Source organism: Drosophila obscura, unplaced genomic scaffold (assembly GCF_018151105.1).
Source record: "Drosophila obscura isolate BZ-5 IFL unplaced genomic scaffold, ASM1815110v1 contig_188, whole genome shotgun sequence".
NCBI classification, from domain to species: Eukaryota; Metazoa; Arthropoda; class Insecta; order Diptera; family Drosophilidae; genus Drosophila; species Drosophila obscura.
In genome coordinates this window covers 562995-579305 of record NW_024542776.1, presented here as the reverse complement: position 1 = coordinate 579305, position 16311 = coordinate 562995, and the positions used below count along the sequence as shown (strand labels likewise).

Sequence of the window (16311 nt, the reverse complement as noted above, 5' to 3'; positions counted from 1 at the left end):
CTGTTGTCTTTGACAATTAAGAAACATTTTTGGGTCAGAGGTCAGGGGTCAGGTGGAATCACTGGGCACCGCGCTGAGGTTAAGCTTTTTACGCATATTAAACAAATTTTGTTCCACACTTTTTGGCACCGGATTAGGATTCTAGATTTAGTTGACATTTTGTAACATTAATTAACGTGTTCGTCTTTTCGTGTGTACTATTTTTGCAGCGGAAGGTGCATTCAAGAAGCTTAAGCCGGAACCCAACAGCGGCCTCCCGACAGTTTCCGCCGGCATCACGTCGCCCGGAAGCGGATTATCAACGCTGAGTCAGCACGCTGGCCACACCCCAACCACTGCATCCTGCCCTACGCCAGCCAGACGGAGACATCGAACCACATTCACACAGGTCAGAATTCATTGATGACCCTTTTCCCCCTGCCCCATCTCTATCCATTCTACCTAAATGATAAATTTTAATTAGATTTCGTTAAGGTTACTCTTGTAGTTAAAACTTTGATGCTACAGCAACAAGAGCAACAACAAAAGGAAGGTCAAGTTTGAGTAAAAGTATCCAGGCTTTTTTTCGTACATGATCATAGCTTATAGCTACATACTTTTATATAGAGAAGGAGGCTTACAGCTGTGTACTGGCTAATAACACCATTTAACACTATTAACACTAACTATTTAGATTTTTTTGTATGGTGCATATATTAGAGTGGGTCGAAAGACACAATTTTTTTGTCTTAAGGTATTATTAAACGAGCTTTCTTACAAAGTTTCACATTTTGAACATTTGTGTGTGCAAAAATTAAATTTTGAAATTCCCATAAAAAATAACGAATCTGACTGACAAAAAGTTTCTGCTGATTAATTTAGGATAAATTGCGATCCATTATCGGTTTTTTTCTTTTAAGCTTTTGAGAATACATAGGTTCTTAAATTAAATGAATTCCCAAATTTTTGCTCGTTCTTCTAACATTTTGTATGAAAAGAACGAAAATTTTAAGTTTCCTGAAAAAATAGCCACGTTCGACCGCCAGTTAGTTTTTGTACGTAAATTCTTTATAATCTGCGGTTATGATATAGGATCCTGAGTTAAGATCTACCCAAATTTTGCCTAACTTGGCCATAATCAAAAAGGTCGATGCGCGATGGCCAAACGTTAACAGATTTAACAAATTTGTTAGGCCTCGTTTTAAAATCCCTTAAAAAATTTCTATCACTTAAGTTCGGACTTAAGTTTACAAAAATTTGGACTTTCGGCCCACTCTAAAATACATACAAATGTACATATTTAACAGCAAGAAGGAAAATACTATTTTTCTTTTGTTGATCATTTACACGACAAATACGTTTGCAAAAGAGTCAGTATTCAGTTTGCACAAAATTCAAGTACTTTTTACAAGAAACGCAGGTTAAACATACATATATATATTTATATATATATATAACTAGGAATAGGTGAGATCAATTGAGTATACTCTTGGTGTAACCGCATCTGTAAGCCAAATTCCAAGTCCAAGTTCCAAGTTTGTGTTGACGAATGTTGGTTTGTTGTAGACGTAGACTAAGCGACGACAAATCAATGAGCCAATACCAATCAAATCTAAAAAACGCAGGAATTTAATTTAGGTTTATGTTATGGCCTGAGTTCTTATAGTCAAAATTTCGAAGTTAAACAACGTCTGTACACAACATACAAAAAAGCCTTTCACCTGAAATGAAAATCATTTTGTTACATAGTGAAATATGCCAGTGGCCGATAGGAAAGATATGGGAAACTTAAGTATAGGATGAATTATGCACCAGCCGGAGAAATGTAGACCCGCCAATTCAATTAGGATGGGGCCAGCGGCACAGATGATCGATGGTTACGCCTCTCAAATCCGAATTAGGTAATCTGGCTGTACTGGCTATACATATTGGAAACCATCAGCTCTCCGTCTGATAGCTTGGAGATGTGACTGGAGGCGGGTAACAACACAAATTTATCGTTGTGTCGCTCTGTCATTGCAGCAAAGTTAACAAAGCTGCTGAATGTCATACCCCCGTTAGCAACGGGGCATCCTTCGCATTCTCCTGCCGTCTCTTGCCAGCTTTTCAGAACTTACTAAATATATTTTTGGAGTACTCGAAATCAAGCTATATTAAATGCAAATCCTGATAATTACTCGCCATCCTTGACCATCCAAATATCGAATGACAGGAAAAAAAAAAGAGTTTAAAGAAGGGAAGAAGAAAATCCACCGAAAAGATATTTAGATATATAAAAGGGAGCACAACAAATAAGCCTAATTAAAAGCTTACTTTCAGGAACAATTAGCGGAACTGGAAGCTGCATTCGCCAAATCGCATTATCCGGACATTTACTGTCGCGAGGAGCTCGCGCGTACAACAAAGCTGAACGAGGCACGGATACAAGTGAGTAGTACCCTGACATCAGAAATGGCAGCTCCACCGTCTTTCCTTGAACGAAGCCAATTACTCCTATTTCAACAGCTGTTGCTTTGAGAATCATAATTCGAATCGACATCTGAATTAGAATCGGATTGCGAATCTCGCCCCAAATGAAGATGATGATGAGGCTGATCTTGGTGTGCGATTAGCGTGCGATTATTCCAACCGACTGATTTCGGCCCACGCCTGGTGTTGCTCTAAAGTGCTCGTCGAATACCCCTGGGGTTCTCCGCAAGTTGATCAGGATTTCTCCCTGTTTGAATCACATTCGTTTGGTTTGTTTGGTTCGTTTGGTTCGTTGTCCCTCTTCTGCTGCGCTTTCAAGTGCGCCGCGCCAATAATTAATTTATAGTTTTATCATGACTGGAAAGTAAGAGTTCGGGGTGGCTACCAGGGTTGATAGGGTGGGGTTGTCCGGTAAATTTCTATGTAGGGTTGTAGATTTTCTTGTTCGTCTCAAATTTATATCGTCGTTTTTTGACTGGAGTAATCTGAAACTTTTAATGATTAGATATCTAAAGGTGTCCTTAAGCAGGTTGGAAAGTAGAAAATTAGCTTTTAAAATTAGAGTTACTTTTCAAAAATATGAATCTTTTTACTGATATATTGTTAACATAGTACTGTGTGCATCAATACTAATCAATGAATTTGTATGACTCAGAAAAATAAAATCCAAAATTGTTGGAATTTAATTTTACCTGACAACGACCACATCGAGATTTTTTTTTAATGAACGAAGGCTATCGAATTGCGAAAAATTATGACTCAAAACTGAATTAAAAAAATACTTTGTGTATGACTTAAAACGATTTTGAACTTATGTTTTTCAAAATAATAGGATCTTTTAATATTAATGAATATGCTAAAATATCTTGGTCGTGTCTTACGACAGCTGTATGTCCAAAAAAGCTGATTACAAATTTATATACAGATACACTTCGGAATCGTAATCTACATCTGAGTCTGTCCATTGCCCGTTGCCGCTACCCTTGCCCCATCTCCTGTTCCAAACAACTGTTCACGATCAAATGACAGACAAATGCCAGATTCCGGACCCAGACCCTGTGTGCCTATTAACAAAGCGTAAACCATATTTTTCTACAAATGTTCAAATATTTACACTTACAAGAGTCAGTGCAACCCTCGTTCCTGCGCGACCGCAGCGCGATAATACATATTCCCCTCTCCAACTTCTTGACATCTAACTTCCCCGCTTTTGTACCGTGCGTAACTTCTCCCCTCGGCGCGAACTGCTGGTAATTTGACTAGTTCTCGACGTCGCTTCGCTCACAACTTAACTTTGGCACTCACTTAGCACTCTACAACAACAAGAGCAGAAACATTAACAAAATCCATATCTACGGGTACATCATAATTTACGTTGTTGTTGCTGAAAATTTGTCGTAGCTAAATTTTATTGAAAAATGTAATGCTCATTCTGGCCTGGCCTGCCATGGGGTCGTCTCATCTGGCGAAATTGGACTTATTTAGGTAAGGAGGAGGGTTGCCTGACAGGGAGCACTCCATTTGGTGGAGATGAAAGGGCGTTACTTCGCACATCTGCCTGGAAAATCTGTCAAGCTAAATTGTAAAGGAATAAAAGAATTTCATCGAAATGTTAAATTTTTCAAGCCAAACTAGTAGTCTGGAAATGCTGAAGAGCCAGGGATAGTGTATCTACAACTTCGGATAAAGAGAAAACACAAAATGATGTAAACAGGTGAAAACAATTACACTAATTAGACTAGGTTACAAAATGTGACTTTTATTATTAATCCCCTTGAAGAGAGAATATTAAAATTGGAGAGAATAACGGGACATACTTAATAAAGCACATCTTCATAAAGCAGGGCTCGGCACGGCACTATTTAATGGGTATACGAAAGGGCGCTGTCGATCTACCGATATCTCAATCTCCCGTTTTCTTATTTTCTTCTTGTTTTTTATGTCATTAGACAAATACCCATGAAATCTAATGCTCATTGAAAAAGTATTGCTGTGTGCAAATATTTAATAATTAATTTAATAATAATTAAGTATTGCTGTGTGCAACTATTTAATAATTAATTTAATAATAATTAAGTATTGCTGTGTGCAAATATTTAATAGTTCATTTCTCTTCTGTGGACGCGACTCTACTTTTATACCCGTACTCAGTCAGTATATATGTAACTTTGGGAGCTTATGTTTTGTGTAGAATTTTAAAATATTTCACACTTTACATTTTTTTTTGCTACATCTGTTATCGTAATCTACATCTACAATGTCGATTGCACAGGGCAGAGGGTGTGCGAGCGAAAGAGAGTGAATGAGTAGCTGGTCTCTTGCTGGAGGAGGTGAGGGAAGCAACTGAAAATTAATTTCTTCATTCTGGCTATACTTATGATCCGATCTTATTCAGATTCGGCAATCTGGTAGATATGATAATTCTCAAAGATTCTGCGTTTGTTTTCTCGTATCTTAAAAATTGTGCATGTCACAGACTTTCGTCCTTTGCGAGGGCCTTAAGGGGCGTGGCAAAATTTTGAAACAAACTCGGTTTGATAATCTGGTGGATATGGTCATTCTCTACGATACTGCGTTTTTAGTTTTATAGTACCTTTAAAATTGAGCCTGCCAAATTTTTTATGCGAAATTTTGAAATACACTTGAGTCAGTGTGATAGGAGTCCGAAAACAAAATTTGATAGTCTCTGAGAACTAGGCGCTAATCAAGACAGACAGACAAAGACATAGACTCGGCTATTGATGCTGATTAAGAATATATGTACATATGTATATACATTTTGGGTTCGGAAACGTTTCCTTCTCTGCGTTGCACACATCCACTTTTACCACAAATCTAATATTCCCATTAAGTCTTCGACTATGGGTATAAAAAGTCACCATCAGGACGCTCATTTTAGTTAATCAGGCACTTTTGCGAATTAATAGGATAAAAAACAGAAAAAAGGTCAAAAAACATTGTTCTTTTATTTTTCATTAGTCTTACCAAAAATAAAATAGCATTCTTCTTTTGTAGAGGGTCTCAGAGTATATTTGTATTTATTTCGATTTATTTATTCAAATATATATATATAAATATATAAATAAATAAATATATAAATATATACATATATATATATATATATATATATACTGTTGAGCTACTGAGCTTCTTCAGTAGCGTTGTATTGCGATATTATTAAAAAGGCGATGATTGTTCAGTTAATGTATTCACAGTTTATTGTACTTAAGTTAATATATATGTTTTATCCAAAACTAGCGAAAGGTGTGCGGATTTGATAACGAGAGTTAACGATGGGTCGATTGAAGACGCGGGGGCCGGTTCAAGACTGTTGAAGTTGTTAGATTTATGTAAGGTTTAGTTTAGAACTATGTGGCAGGCAGGTCACTGTGCCAAACAGCAAAACGTTTAACTACGGAGATGATCGAATCTGAAGTGTCTTCTGCTTTCTCTGACGAGCCTCCACCACAGCGGCTGTCGAACGCCGACAGAGAGCAAAGCACCAGACAGAGCATAAGCAAAGCAAACAAAACAGTAATAAAGAGAGACGTTACTTTTAAGAGATGTTACATATGGTCTCTTTGCTCATTGTGCTGCCATGGGCCGGCGCTTAGCCGAACATACTCCCCCGTTGAAGAGCGCGGATCTTTAACGTCCTTATTTTGCAGCACTGTTGTTGTCTTCAGCACCGTCTTCAGTACCGCTACTCCGGACTTTATTTCTGACCCTATGCTGGGTCGAGCGAGGGGCCACTTCAGATGAGCTACCTGAAAATAGAGAAGCAAAAAGTGGAGCTGCCTTGAGAGACGGAGAAACCTCTCCTGCAACTATCCATCCCAGTTTGGTCTCCTGAAGACGTGGCAGTCCAGTTCCCAACTTGATATTGCCAGGGCATAGAAGCTCGAAGAACAGAGCCGCTCCAATCAGAATATCAACTGGCTGGGGCTGGTGAAACTTCTGATCCGCCAGAGGTATGTTGGAGGGCATGTTCCAGCGATTAATGTCGTGGATACCGTTGGGTTGGTTACCCGTAATGGTTGGAGCAATAAGTGCCGTAATGGTCGCGGCATAGTTGGACGCGTATGATTCCAGTTGGATATCGACGCAGCATCCTTCGGATATGGCACACGAATCGCCTAGACCAGAAACGGAAACTTCCGACTCTTTCTTCTGTAGCTGCAACTGTTGAGCCAGACGAGAAGTGACGAAATGCACCTGCGATCCAGAATCGAGCAGGGCACGGCAAGGAATCAACATCCCGGAGCGACTCCTTACGCTGATTATGGCAGTGGGCAAAATCACAGCGTCCCGTCGATGACTCTGGGCCAAGAGCGACGTGGCTGACGATGTTACGGCATGTTCAGCGACAGAGGGTATCGCGGGAATTCGTAGAGTCGATGTTGATTTGACGAGTTGAGGCAGAATGGCTTGAGAAGTGTAGGACGAAGACTCGGAATGAAGTAGTGTGTTATGCTTAGCACCACATACTCGGCAGGATCGTGACCGACATTCACCTTGCTGATGGCCTGATCGGAGGCAGTTGGTGCATAGGGATAGCTTATTAGCTTCCTGGAGCCGAAGTCGAGGAGAAAGGTTGCTGAATTGAGAACATCGATATATCGAATGTCCGGTGTCGCCGCAGAGCGCGCAGGCAATCGGCTTGAAGGTAGTTGCAACTAGGCAGTGTTTCCGATTGCTATTAGTGTACATTTCCTTAGCGTGCTCCTGAGTCTCCAACCTCTGGCATCTCTGCTCCAGAAAAGCGGTAAATTGCTGGCTTGTGGGTATGCTATCCATTGACGAGCATTCCTCCCACTTGGCTTGTGTGGCGCTGTCCACTTTCTGTAGCAGGATATGTATCAGAATGCAGTCAGCTATCTGGTCCTTTGTCCCCATACTCTGCAAGGCCCGCAGATTGGCATTTACAGTATCTGACAATGACCGGAGCTGGGACACAGACGAGGTCTCAATACGCTGCACACCCAAAATGTCGGTGACATGTGCCTGAAATATTAAACGCTTGTTATTGAATCGTTTATTAAGAAGGTCTAGGGCGATGGGATAGCTGGCGTGGCTGAATTCTAGCGAAGAGATTGTGTCTAGAGCAGGTCCTTTCAGGCAGGATCGTAGGTGCTGCAGCTTCTCCACATTCGTTAGGTCAGAATCCTTGTCAATTATGGAGGCAAACATGCCCCAAAACGCAGCATATTTCGCGTAGCCCCCGCTGATTCGGGAAGCTTTAATTCCGGCAGGCGAGGCCGACTCTGCACCATGACTGTAGCTGGGGCCTCTCCAACATGATCCGTCCGCATTGTTGAGCATGGGAGCATTGTGGGCTGCCGCTTGTTCAACTCGCGCTTCATACGAATTTCCAGCATGACCACGCATTCGTCAAACTCCTCCCTCAAGGGACTGCCAATCTCATCGAGATCAATCCTCTCCAGGGCATTATGGTGCTCGTTGAACGAAGCGACCAGATCCGCTAGCAACTTTAGTCGCACATTTAACTCCTCCTCACTGAGTTCCCCAATCCTCTCCTTGCCGACGGCAGTTTCCATCTCCGTGCTGCTCCTACCATGGATTGCACCTTGCGCTTGTTGAATGCAGCTTCCGAATCGACGAACAAAGGTGAGGGGGGAGAGATTGAAGGGGTGCTATTAGAAGCCATCGTGTATGCTCAGTAGAAAGCTGGGTTTAGAGTCACTGAGCGAGTGTAGAGGTTAACAGCCGGTGACTAACCTCGAGCAGTTTTACATGAACTGTACAATCGATCGCAGCGCTCAAAACACACGGTCTTGCAGTTTTACAGATCAGCAGCGTGAGCTAACAGTTTGAAACGCACTAAACTTGTGCATCCGACAACAACAAAGGCATGCACACTGAGAGCACGAAACCGAAACGAAACAGCAGCAAGCAAGCAGACCGCAAAGCAGATGACGCGAGAACCGTTTCTGTTGCTTGTGCACATACGACAAACCGAAAAAACCGTGGTTCAAAGCCAATTTATCCAACGAAAATGTTATGTTTTTTGTGATAAAATTTAACAAGTTTATGTTTCTATCACGTCGGGGTCACCAAATGTTGAGCTACTGAGCTTCTTCAGTAGCGTTGTATTGCGATATTATTAAAAAGGCGATGATTGTTCAGTTAATGTATTCACAGTTTATTGTACTTAAGTTAATATATATGTTTTATCCAAAACTAGCGAAAGGTGTGCGGATTTGATAACGAGAGTTAACGATGGGTCGATTGAAGACGCGGGGGCCGGTTCAAGACTGTTGAAGTTGTTAGATTTATGTAAGGTTTAGTTTAGAACTATGTGGCAGGCAGGTCACTGTGCCAAACAGCAAAACGTTTAACTACGGAGATGATCGAATCTGAAGTGTCTTCTGCTTTCTCTGACGAGCCTCCACCACAGCGGCTGTCGAACGCCGACAGAGAGCAAAGCACCAGACAGAGCATAAGCAAAGCAAACAAAACAGTAATAAAGAGAGACGTTACTTTTAAGAGATGTTACATATGGTCTCTTTGCTCATTGTGCTGCCATGGGCCGGCGCTTAGCCGAACATATACATATGTATGTAATATATCGTTACGTAACTGTTTATTACCGTTTATATGATTAAACTTGAGTAAATTTCTCTAGATTTTTTATTTTAAGCAACGTTTTCACAAATGCTTCTATCAGGAACTGGAACTTTCGCAGAAGTGAAAAGACCAATGCTGAAAGCAAACGCGCGAAGAACAAATGCATTTTGTTTGTATAATTTTTTGTTTCTTGTATTCCACGAGCGCAAGTACAGTAGGTTTTCGGTTATTTGTCGACTTCGAAAAAAAAAATAAATTGGCTTCGTATTTTTAATCTGTTTCGACTGGTCGCCGTTTGCTTCCCGTGTAACTAGTCGCAGAACTAGTACAATGTAGTCGACGAATACTAGTTGCGCGGTAATCGGCGCGGAGCTAGTTCCAGAGGGTTAATTGACCCCCTTGGTTCTACAGGGTGCTTCCACATCGTCTTCAATTTGACACCGTCTTGAACCGACCCCCGCGTCTTCGTATAAAAATCTCATCGAAATCTTATGGGGGAATGCCAAATGGAAAATAGAAACTACAAATCCGTCAACCAGGGCAAAGTTTTGGCAAGCGGTGCAAGAATGATTGGCTCAAATCCTATAGAAGCGTGGAAAGGACCTTATTGACCAATACCAGGACGGTGTAAGGTCGTAATGAAAAAAATGGGTTATAAAACAAATAAGCTCAAGCTCAAGAGTTGAGTAGTTTATTTAATAGTTTCTAAACAAAACATCTTTTTCATCGAAGAGCAGATTTCATGGGTAGTCGTCTAAAGTCATGTTAAACACGAAGATGAAATGCAAATGTAACATTGCAATGTTCTAATGCATACATTTTAGGATTTTTAAAAGATAATTTTTTTTATCAATTTGTATGACTGAAAATTGAAAATGACTCAAAAATTTAAATTTACTCATGAAAATTTCTGTGTTGTGATTTTCTACCATATGTATTTGATGTGAATTTTTGAGCCAAGAATGATTAAATCACATTAGTGCAACTTTTATTGATAAAGCACCACGCGTTGCCACTGTAAGGAACTGATATCGCCAATTCAATCGTGGACGATTGCAATTCTTTGCAGGACAAACTTCGTGAAGGTCGTCTAAAATAATTTGTTGTGCCATAAAATTTCGATGATGTGCGCGAAAGATTGAGCAAGATAGTCATGTCAAATACCGTGAGATTGATGTATTTTTGCGCATCTTCACGACCATTAATAAGATTTTCTATGATCAGCTCGTGGTAAAAAATGTGTATTCGTGTTTTCGGACCCTTTTTTTGTATGTATGTATATGTATGTATATTATTGTATGTATACATACATATGTACATAGAGCTTTGAAAACGTGTGGGCCAAATCAAAAGTACAGAGATTATTAAGGTCTAAAACACAAATCACTAAAAATAACGCTGGCTGAGTCAAAGTTTAAATGTTGAAAGCTAAAGCTATTTCCTTCCGAGTAGTGTGTTATTGTGCTATTTGAAAATGTGTATCAAATTTAGACCTCGACGGGCTGGGTGCAAAGGCCACAGGTTTAGGCCGGATAACTTAAAACTTTAAGAAATGAATATCCAAAAATATTAGATAACGTTTTTCCTATTTGCGTACTCGTAAGTATTTAAAAATATTTGTACCTATTTATGTGCATGTACTATGTACATACATAAATACATGTATGTGTGTCATCAAATGTGTGCCTTAATTGAGTTACTCCGCCCACTCACACACATACACACAAGCAGCTAGAAATTGAATGGCAAACAGACATTCGGACAGAGAAACAGTCAGACAACGTTTTTCATCCCTCGAGCTCGAGGAAGCAGGCGTAGTCAGGCAGCACCATCCATGGCTCATGGTTAAGAGCATTATTTAGCAGCCGCACATTCGCATATACACAACATGAGCACAGACAAGCAAACAAGCATACACACGATGACGCTCTGACTGGCATTTTTATGCTGGCAGCCAACCAAATGAAACCGAACGAGCAATAAAGCGAGCACTGAAAACAACCCCTGAAACCAGGCAGGGCCAGGACATGATGCCTGTATTTTTCATTTAAGCCAACACACGCACCCACAAACATATGTACATATGTATGTATGTACATACATACATATATCTATATGTACATATTAATTTTTATATAATGCGTATATGTACATAGCCATGGACAAAGATAATAATAATGATAAAATAAATGAAAGAAAAAACCGAAAGACGAAAAGAAAGAAACAGTTACCATCGTGATGCCCTCCAGCCCCCATTAACATTCCACCCCCGCACTCAAGACAGCCTCGTCGACGAGTTGCCTCAGTACCGCCATTACTTCTACCTCCTCCCTTTCCCGCCTTACCGTAACCACTTGTCTTCCTATATAAGTAACTCAAAGCAAGCTGAGCATCTTTCAAAATGTCGGAAATTTGTTCACACCACCCCCGAACCCCGGGCACTCATACACCCTCTATCGTACCAATGCTTGTTGTCTAGGGAAGAGCACAGCTTTTATCTTAGCAATTTCTTTTTGCCATCCAAGATAAGGACAAGGTACAACGGCATCGTCAGGATAAGAACCATCTTTATTAATATCTTAGCAGAGGAGTCGGCCCTTCTCCCGTCCGCAGCACTCCCTGTCAGAGCTGGGACGGGACCCTCGCAGCAAATAGCACCGTCAACTTATTTTCAATTTCAATTTAGATTTTTTCACTCAGAAGACTTTGGCGTCGTCTCGATCCACGGCCAAAGCCAGAGGCAGAAACATACGAACAGCAGCGACTGAGGGCTCAGTGCATGCCACTTGGCAATGCCGTTTTCTTTTTTTCATCGTCCGTTACCACAGACTTACCCAAGGAGTTTTGAAAGTGGAACGGGGAGGGAAAACAGAAAATTGGGATGGGACCAAAACTTGAATATAAAATTATTTATTTCCATTACTTGCTTCCATTCGCAGGTTTGGTTTCAAAATCGTCGCGCCAAGTATCGCAAGCAAGAGAAACAGCTTCAGAAGGCATTGGCACCATCTGTAATTCCATCTTGCAACGGAATGATGCGAAATATTCAGGGCTATAGTGTTTCCCGCGGGTATCAGCCATATCCCCATCATAATACCATGAATCGATATCCTCAGGTATACTAGAGATGAAATTCAACAAATAAAAGCATAATTAATACCGTATACATATATCCATTGCAGGATCTTTTCCAAATGGGCGCCTCCTCGTATCCAGGTATGACGCAACCGTTCTCAATGGCGCATGGTACAAATATGGGGTCTGTTGGCGTGCGTCAGGACTCGATGGGTAAGCTTGTTTCGCAGTATCTATCCGGAACCACCTGGTAGCATCACACATTAAAGGAGCCATTGCCAAATCCTTCTATTATGCGGATTGTTCGATTTCACTACGCTTTTTGTTTCCACAATAAACTCCGCCTTGCCCTTGATCATCTGCCACCGGGAGAGTGAGTAGTACTGGAAAGTACTGAGTCCAGAGTACTGGAAAGGGATCTGATACTGGATCGCAAATCGAGGAATTATGTCGCACAATTTTCATCTTTATGCTGTTAACACAAAGGATTCATCATGTGTCTTGCTGAAGACCTTTTTGGTTTTTACTTACTTTTTGCGTTTTACTTTTTCAACAAAAGCGCTTACTTTTCGTTTCTACGTGCTCAAATATTCGTAAAAGTAAAATTTTTATACCCGTACTCAAAAAATAGTTATGGGGTATATTATATTTGTGGTAAAAATGGATGTGTGTAACGCAGAGAAGGAAACGTTTCCGACCCCATAAGGTATATATATTCCTGATCAGCATCAATAGCCCAGTATATATTTTCTTGATCAGTATCAATAGCTGAGTCGATATAGCCATGTCTGTCTGTCTGTACGTCTGTCTGTCTGTCTGTCTGTCCGTCTTGTTGAGCGCCTAGATCTCAGAGACTATAAGAGATAGGGCAACTAAATTTGGTTTCCACACTCATGTGATATCACACTGCTACAAGTGTCTTTCAAAATTTCGCCCCGCCCCCCTCCGACAGCTCGATTTGGGTATCGATAAATCTCTGTTAAACATGTGGCCTTTTTGTATGGGCTTTATTGTATTTAATTTTTGATTTAAAAGTTTTTGTTGTTATTAGTTGTGTTGGTTGCGCTGATAAGTAGAAAAGTGCAAAAACGGGCTGTTAAGCGCAAAAGCAATCGAATATTTCGTATAAACGCATCTGCGTCCGAAGGGGACGCTACTTTTAGCCACCACTAGGCGCGATGCTTAACCTATGTCAAAAAAAAAAATGCGTCTCCGGGAAGACACAAAGACTCATAGCGCAAGTCCAGTGTAAGCAGCCTAAAAAATGGCTATAAGAGGTAGGACTTTAAGGTCATGATCTCTTTAGAGTTCGATTGTTGGTTCTAGCGTTATTGTTATGCAAACGTCACATAGGATGACAAAAAATCAAAAATACTGTTTACGATCCAACAAAATTTCATCCACTCCCTCATTTTCCATCACCACTTATTAGTGGATCTCATGTTTAATGTGTTATGTAAGTGAATTACCGCTGTGGTTGATATGTTTGGAAATTATTTTTAAGAGCCAAGGCGCTTCCATAATCTCTATTTTTATCGGATTATTTATATCGAAGAAGAATGTGGAAGAAAATTTGATGCTTTTACATGGCAAGGCAATAGTAGTGGAAATAGTGACATGGTGGCGAAGAGCCTACCCGGATATTAGAATCTGAAATGAATTTCCGGGTCTGGAACGCCCACCGTCTCGACCCTTAAGTTTTCTTTGGGCAGCAAGAAAATATTCTTTCAGGACAAATAAAAAAACCTGAAATTCTTATTAGCCTATTAATGGAAGAACACCACTAACAATTTCAAAAGAAAACTTACCAAAGTAAATTGAATCAATTTGAAAATGATTATTTTCTTCTATCTTTGCCATTTGTTTCAGGCATGTCCCCGGAAGATGAGTGGTACAACAAGAGTCTATCCGCTCTACGGATGAACTCGTCGCATCATCCGAATCTATCGGCACCAATGCTCCAATACCAGACATAATCAAAAACCTTTGACGACTTCTTTTAAAAGATCGCTCCACAGCCGCCCAATCAAGGGCGGTTGATTTGCGGTGCTTTAAGAGCGAGTACGTCAAATGGTGTCCCGCAACACAAGCATGTATCCGTGAATATTTCTGTCTATAACTATGCATATATCTGTGTATATATGTATATAGTAAAATGGCAGTCGGTAGTTTCCAGCCCTACGTTCCAGCTCTAGACTAAAGATACGCAAAGAAAACCAAACCGGGCAGATCGCAGCTCGATCAAATCGTTCGGTTGCACTTCTAGCTAGCTGTATGCTAGACGTACTTATAAGACTTGTTGATATTATCCTGTTTTTTTGTGCACTACATGTCTTGGAAGGTAAGCGAATAAGCCGAATCAGACTCGAAAGTAAACAAAAAAAAATGGAATATACTGTAATAAGAAACTAGTCATAGAATTTAATTGAATTGTGTATTGAGATTTTAGCGTGACATTATAAAGAATAAAAGTAAACCAGAAATCACGAAATATATATATATATATATATATATATATATATATATATATATATTATATATGTATTTTTTTTTTAAACAGTATACATTATCGATAGCATTAAGCATTTTCAACTCCACACGCAGACAAGTCGGGTCTGTTCAAATCTGGCTCAAGGATCAGCGCTCAAACTGAAACTGAAATCTCCATTCTTTCAACGATTTTTAATTGCCTGCCCAGTATATACTAAATATAGAATACTCGCTCATGCAGCATACGTACATAGTATATATACATACATAGGTCCAAATCCTCCCCAGTAGCCCACTTTACTATCACACAGCTCGGACTCTCTGCTGACCAAGGTAAGCGACAGATAAGGCCCAAGAAATCTAAACCAAGCTATCGTAAAAAACTATGAAACTTTCGAACTATATCAAGATGTGTCGAGTTAATATAAGGGTTTTTTTTTTTAGCTAAGCAATGCATTAAAAAGTTAAATTAAATTGTAATACTAAACTAAGCCCAAAACACGAAACCAATTAAAATACATATGTATATTAAATATTGTATGTATGTATATTTAAACAAGAAAAACAAAAAGCAAAACAGAACTACAAAAATCATTTTTAATAAATTATGCCAGACTCACCATCTATGGAAATAATAAAAGTAATACAATTTAAAAAAATTGAATCAAATATGCTATCTTTATTTTCTACTAGCGGAACCGCCGAACATCGTCTCGACCCAAATTAATGCCTTCAGATAAACTCTACAGATAGTTAAAATTTCAATATAATTTAAATGAATGGAATTAGCTCTTAATTGAAGCACCTTTTGATATACGACATTTTTATACCCGTACTCAAAAAAGAGTTAAGGGGTATATTAGATTTGTGGTAAAAGTGGATGTGTGCAACGCAGAGAAGGAAACGTTTCCGACCCCATAAAGTATATATACTCTTGATCAGCATCAATAGCCGAGTCTATATAGCCATGTCCGTCTGTCCGTCCGTCCGTCTTGATGAGCGCCTGGATCTCAGAGACTATAAGAGCTAGAGAAACCAAATTTGGTTTCCAGACTCATGTGATATCACACTGCTACAAGTGTATTTCAAAATTTCGCCCCGCCCCCTTCTGCACACACAAAAGACGAAAATCTGTGGCAGGCACAGTTTTAAAGATACGATAAAACTAAAAAAGCAGTATCGTAAGAGAATGACCATATCTACCAGATTGCCGAATCTGAATCAGATCGGATCATAATTATAGCCAGAATGAAGAAATTAACTTTCAGTTGCTTCCCCTCCCCCTCCCGCCATCGACAACGCAACACATTTTCCTTCTCGCTCGCACACTCTGCCGCGTTCAGTGCGCGAGCAGCCCCTAGCGGAGGAGATGTAGAATCTAAATGGTACATGTACAATCTACATGTTAGATGTAGAATAGACATTGTAGATGAGATGTAGATAACAAATGTAGCAAAAAAATGTAAAATGTAAAATTTTTTTTTAAATTCTAAAATTATAAAAAATCATGCTCAAAAATGTATATACTGACTGAGTACGGGTATAAGTAGAGTCGCGTCCCCAGAAGCGACTAACACGTTCCTTCTCGTTTTTTTGGTATGTTTAGACCCACCTCGGAAATTATATCCATTTGATATATTTTGCCAGCAAACACGAAGCAAACATTGCAATAAAGTACACAAAACCAAATGAAATATTTTAATAATGAAG

The 16311-nt window shown here is 39.8% G+C and overlaps 1 protein-coding gene across 1 annotated transcript in view; it reads left to right on the top strand.

Annotated features, from left to right (window-relative positions):
• The window catches only part of LOC111079656, a gene marked incomplete at its 5' end in the record, with an annotated part of 31391 nt that extends 16804 nt beyond the window's left edge, over positions 1 to 14587 (top strand). Inside the window, 5 exons of the mRNA XM_041593430.1 lie at positions 210 to 388; positions 2299 to 2406; positions 11976 to 12152; positions 12219 to 12324; positions 13981 to 14587. Of these exons, the coding sequence (XP_041449364.1) occupies positions 210 to 388; positions 2299 to 2406; positions 11976 to 12152; positions 12219 to 12324; positions 13981 to 14087 (677 nt within the window). The remainder of the gene's footprint in view (positions 1 to 209; positions 389 to 2298; positions 2407 to 11975; positions 12153 to 12218; positions 12325 to 13980) is intronic.
• Positions 14588 to 16311: the final 1724 nt, after the last annotated feature.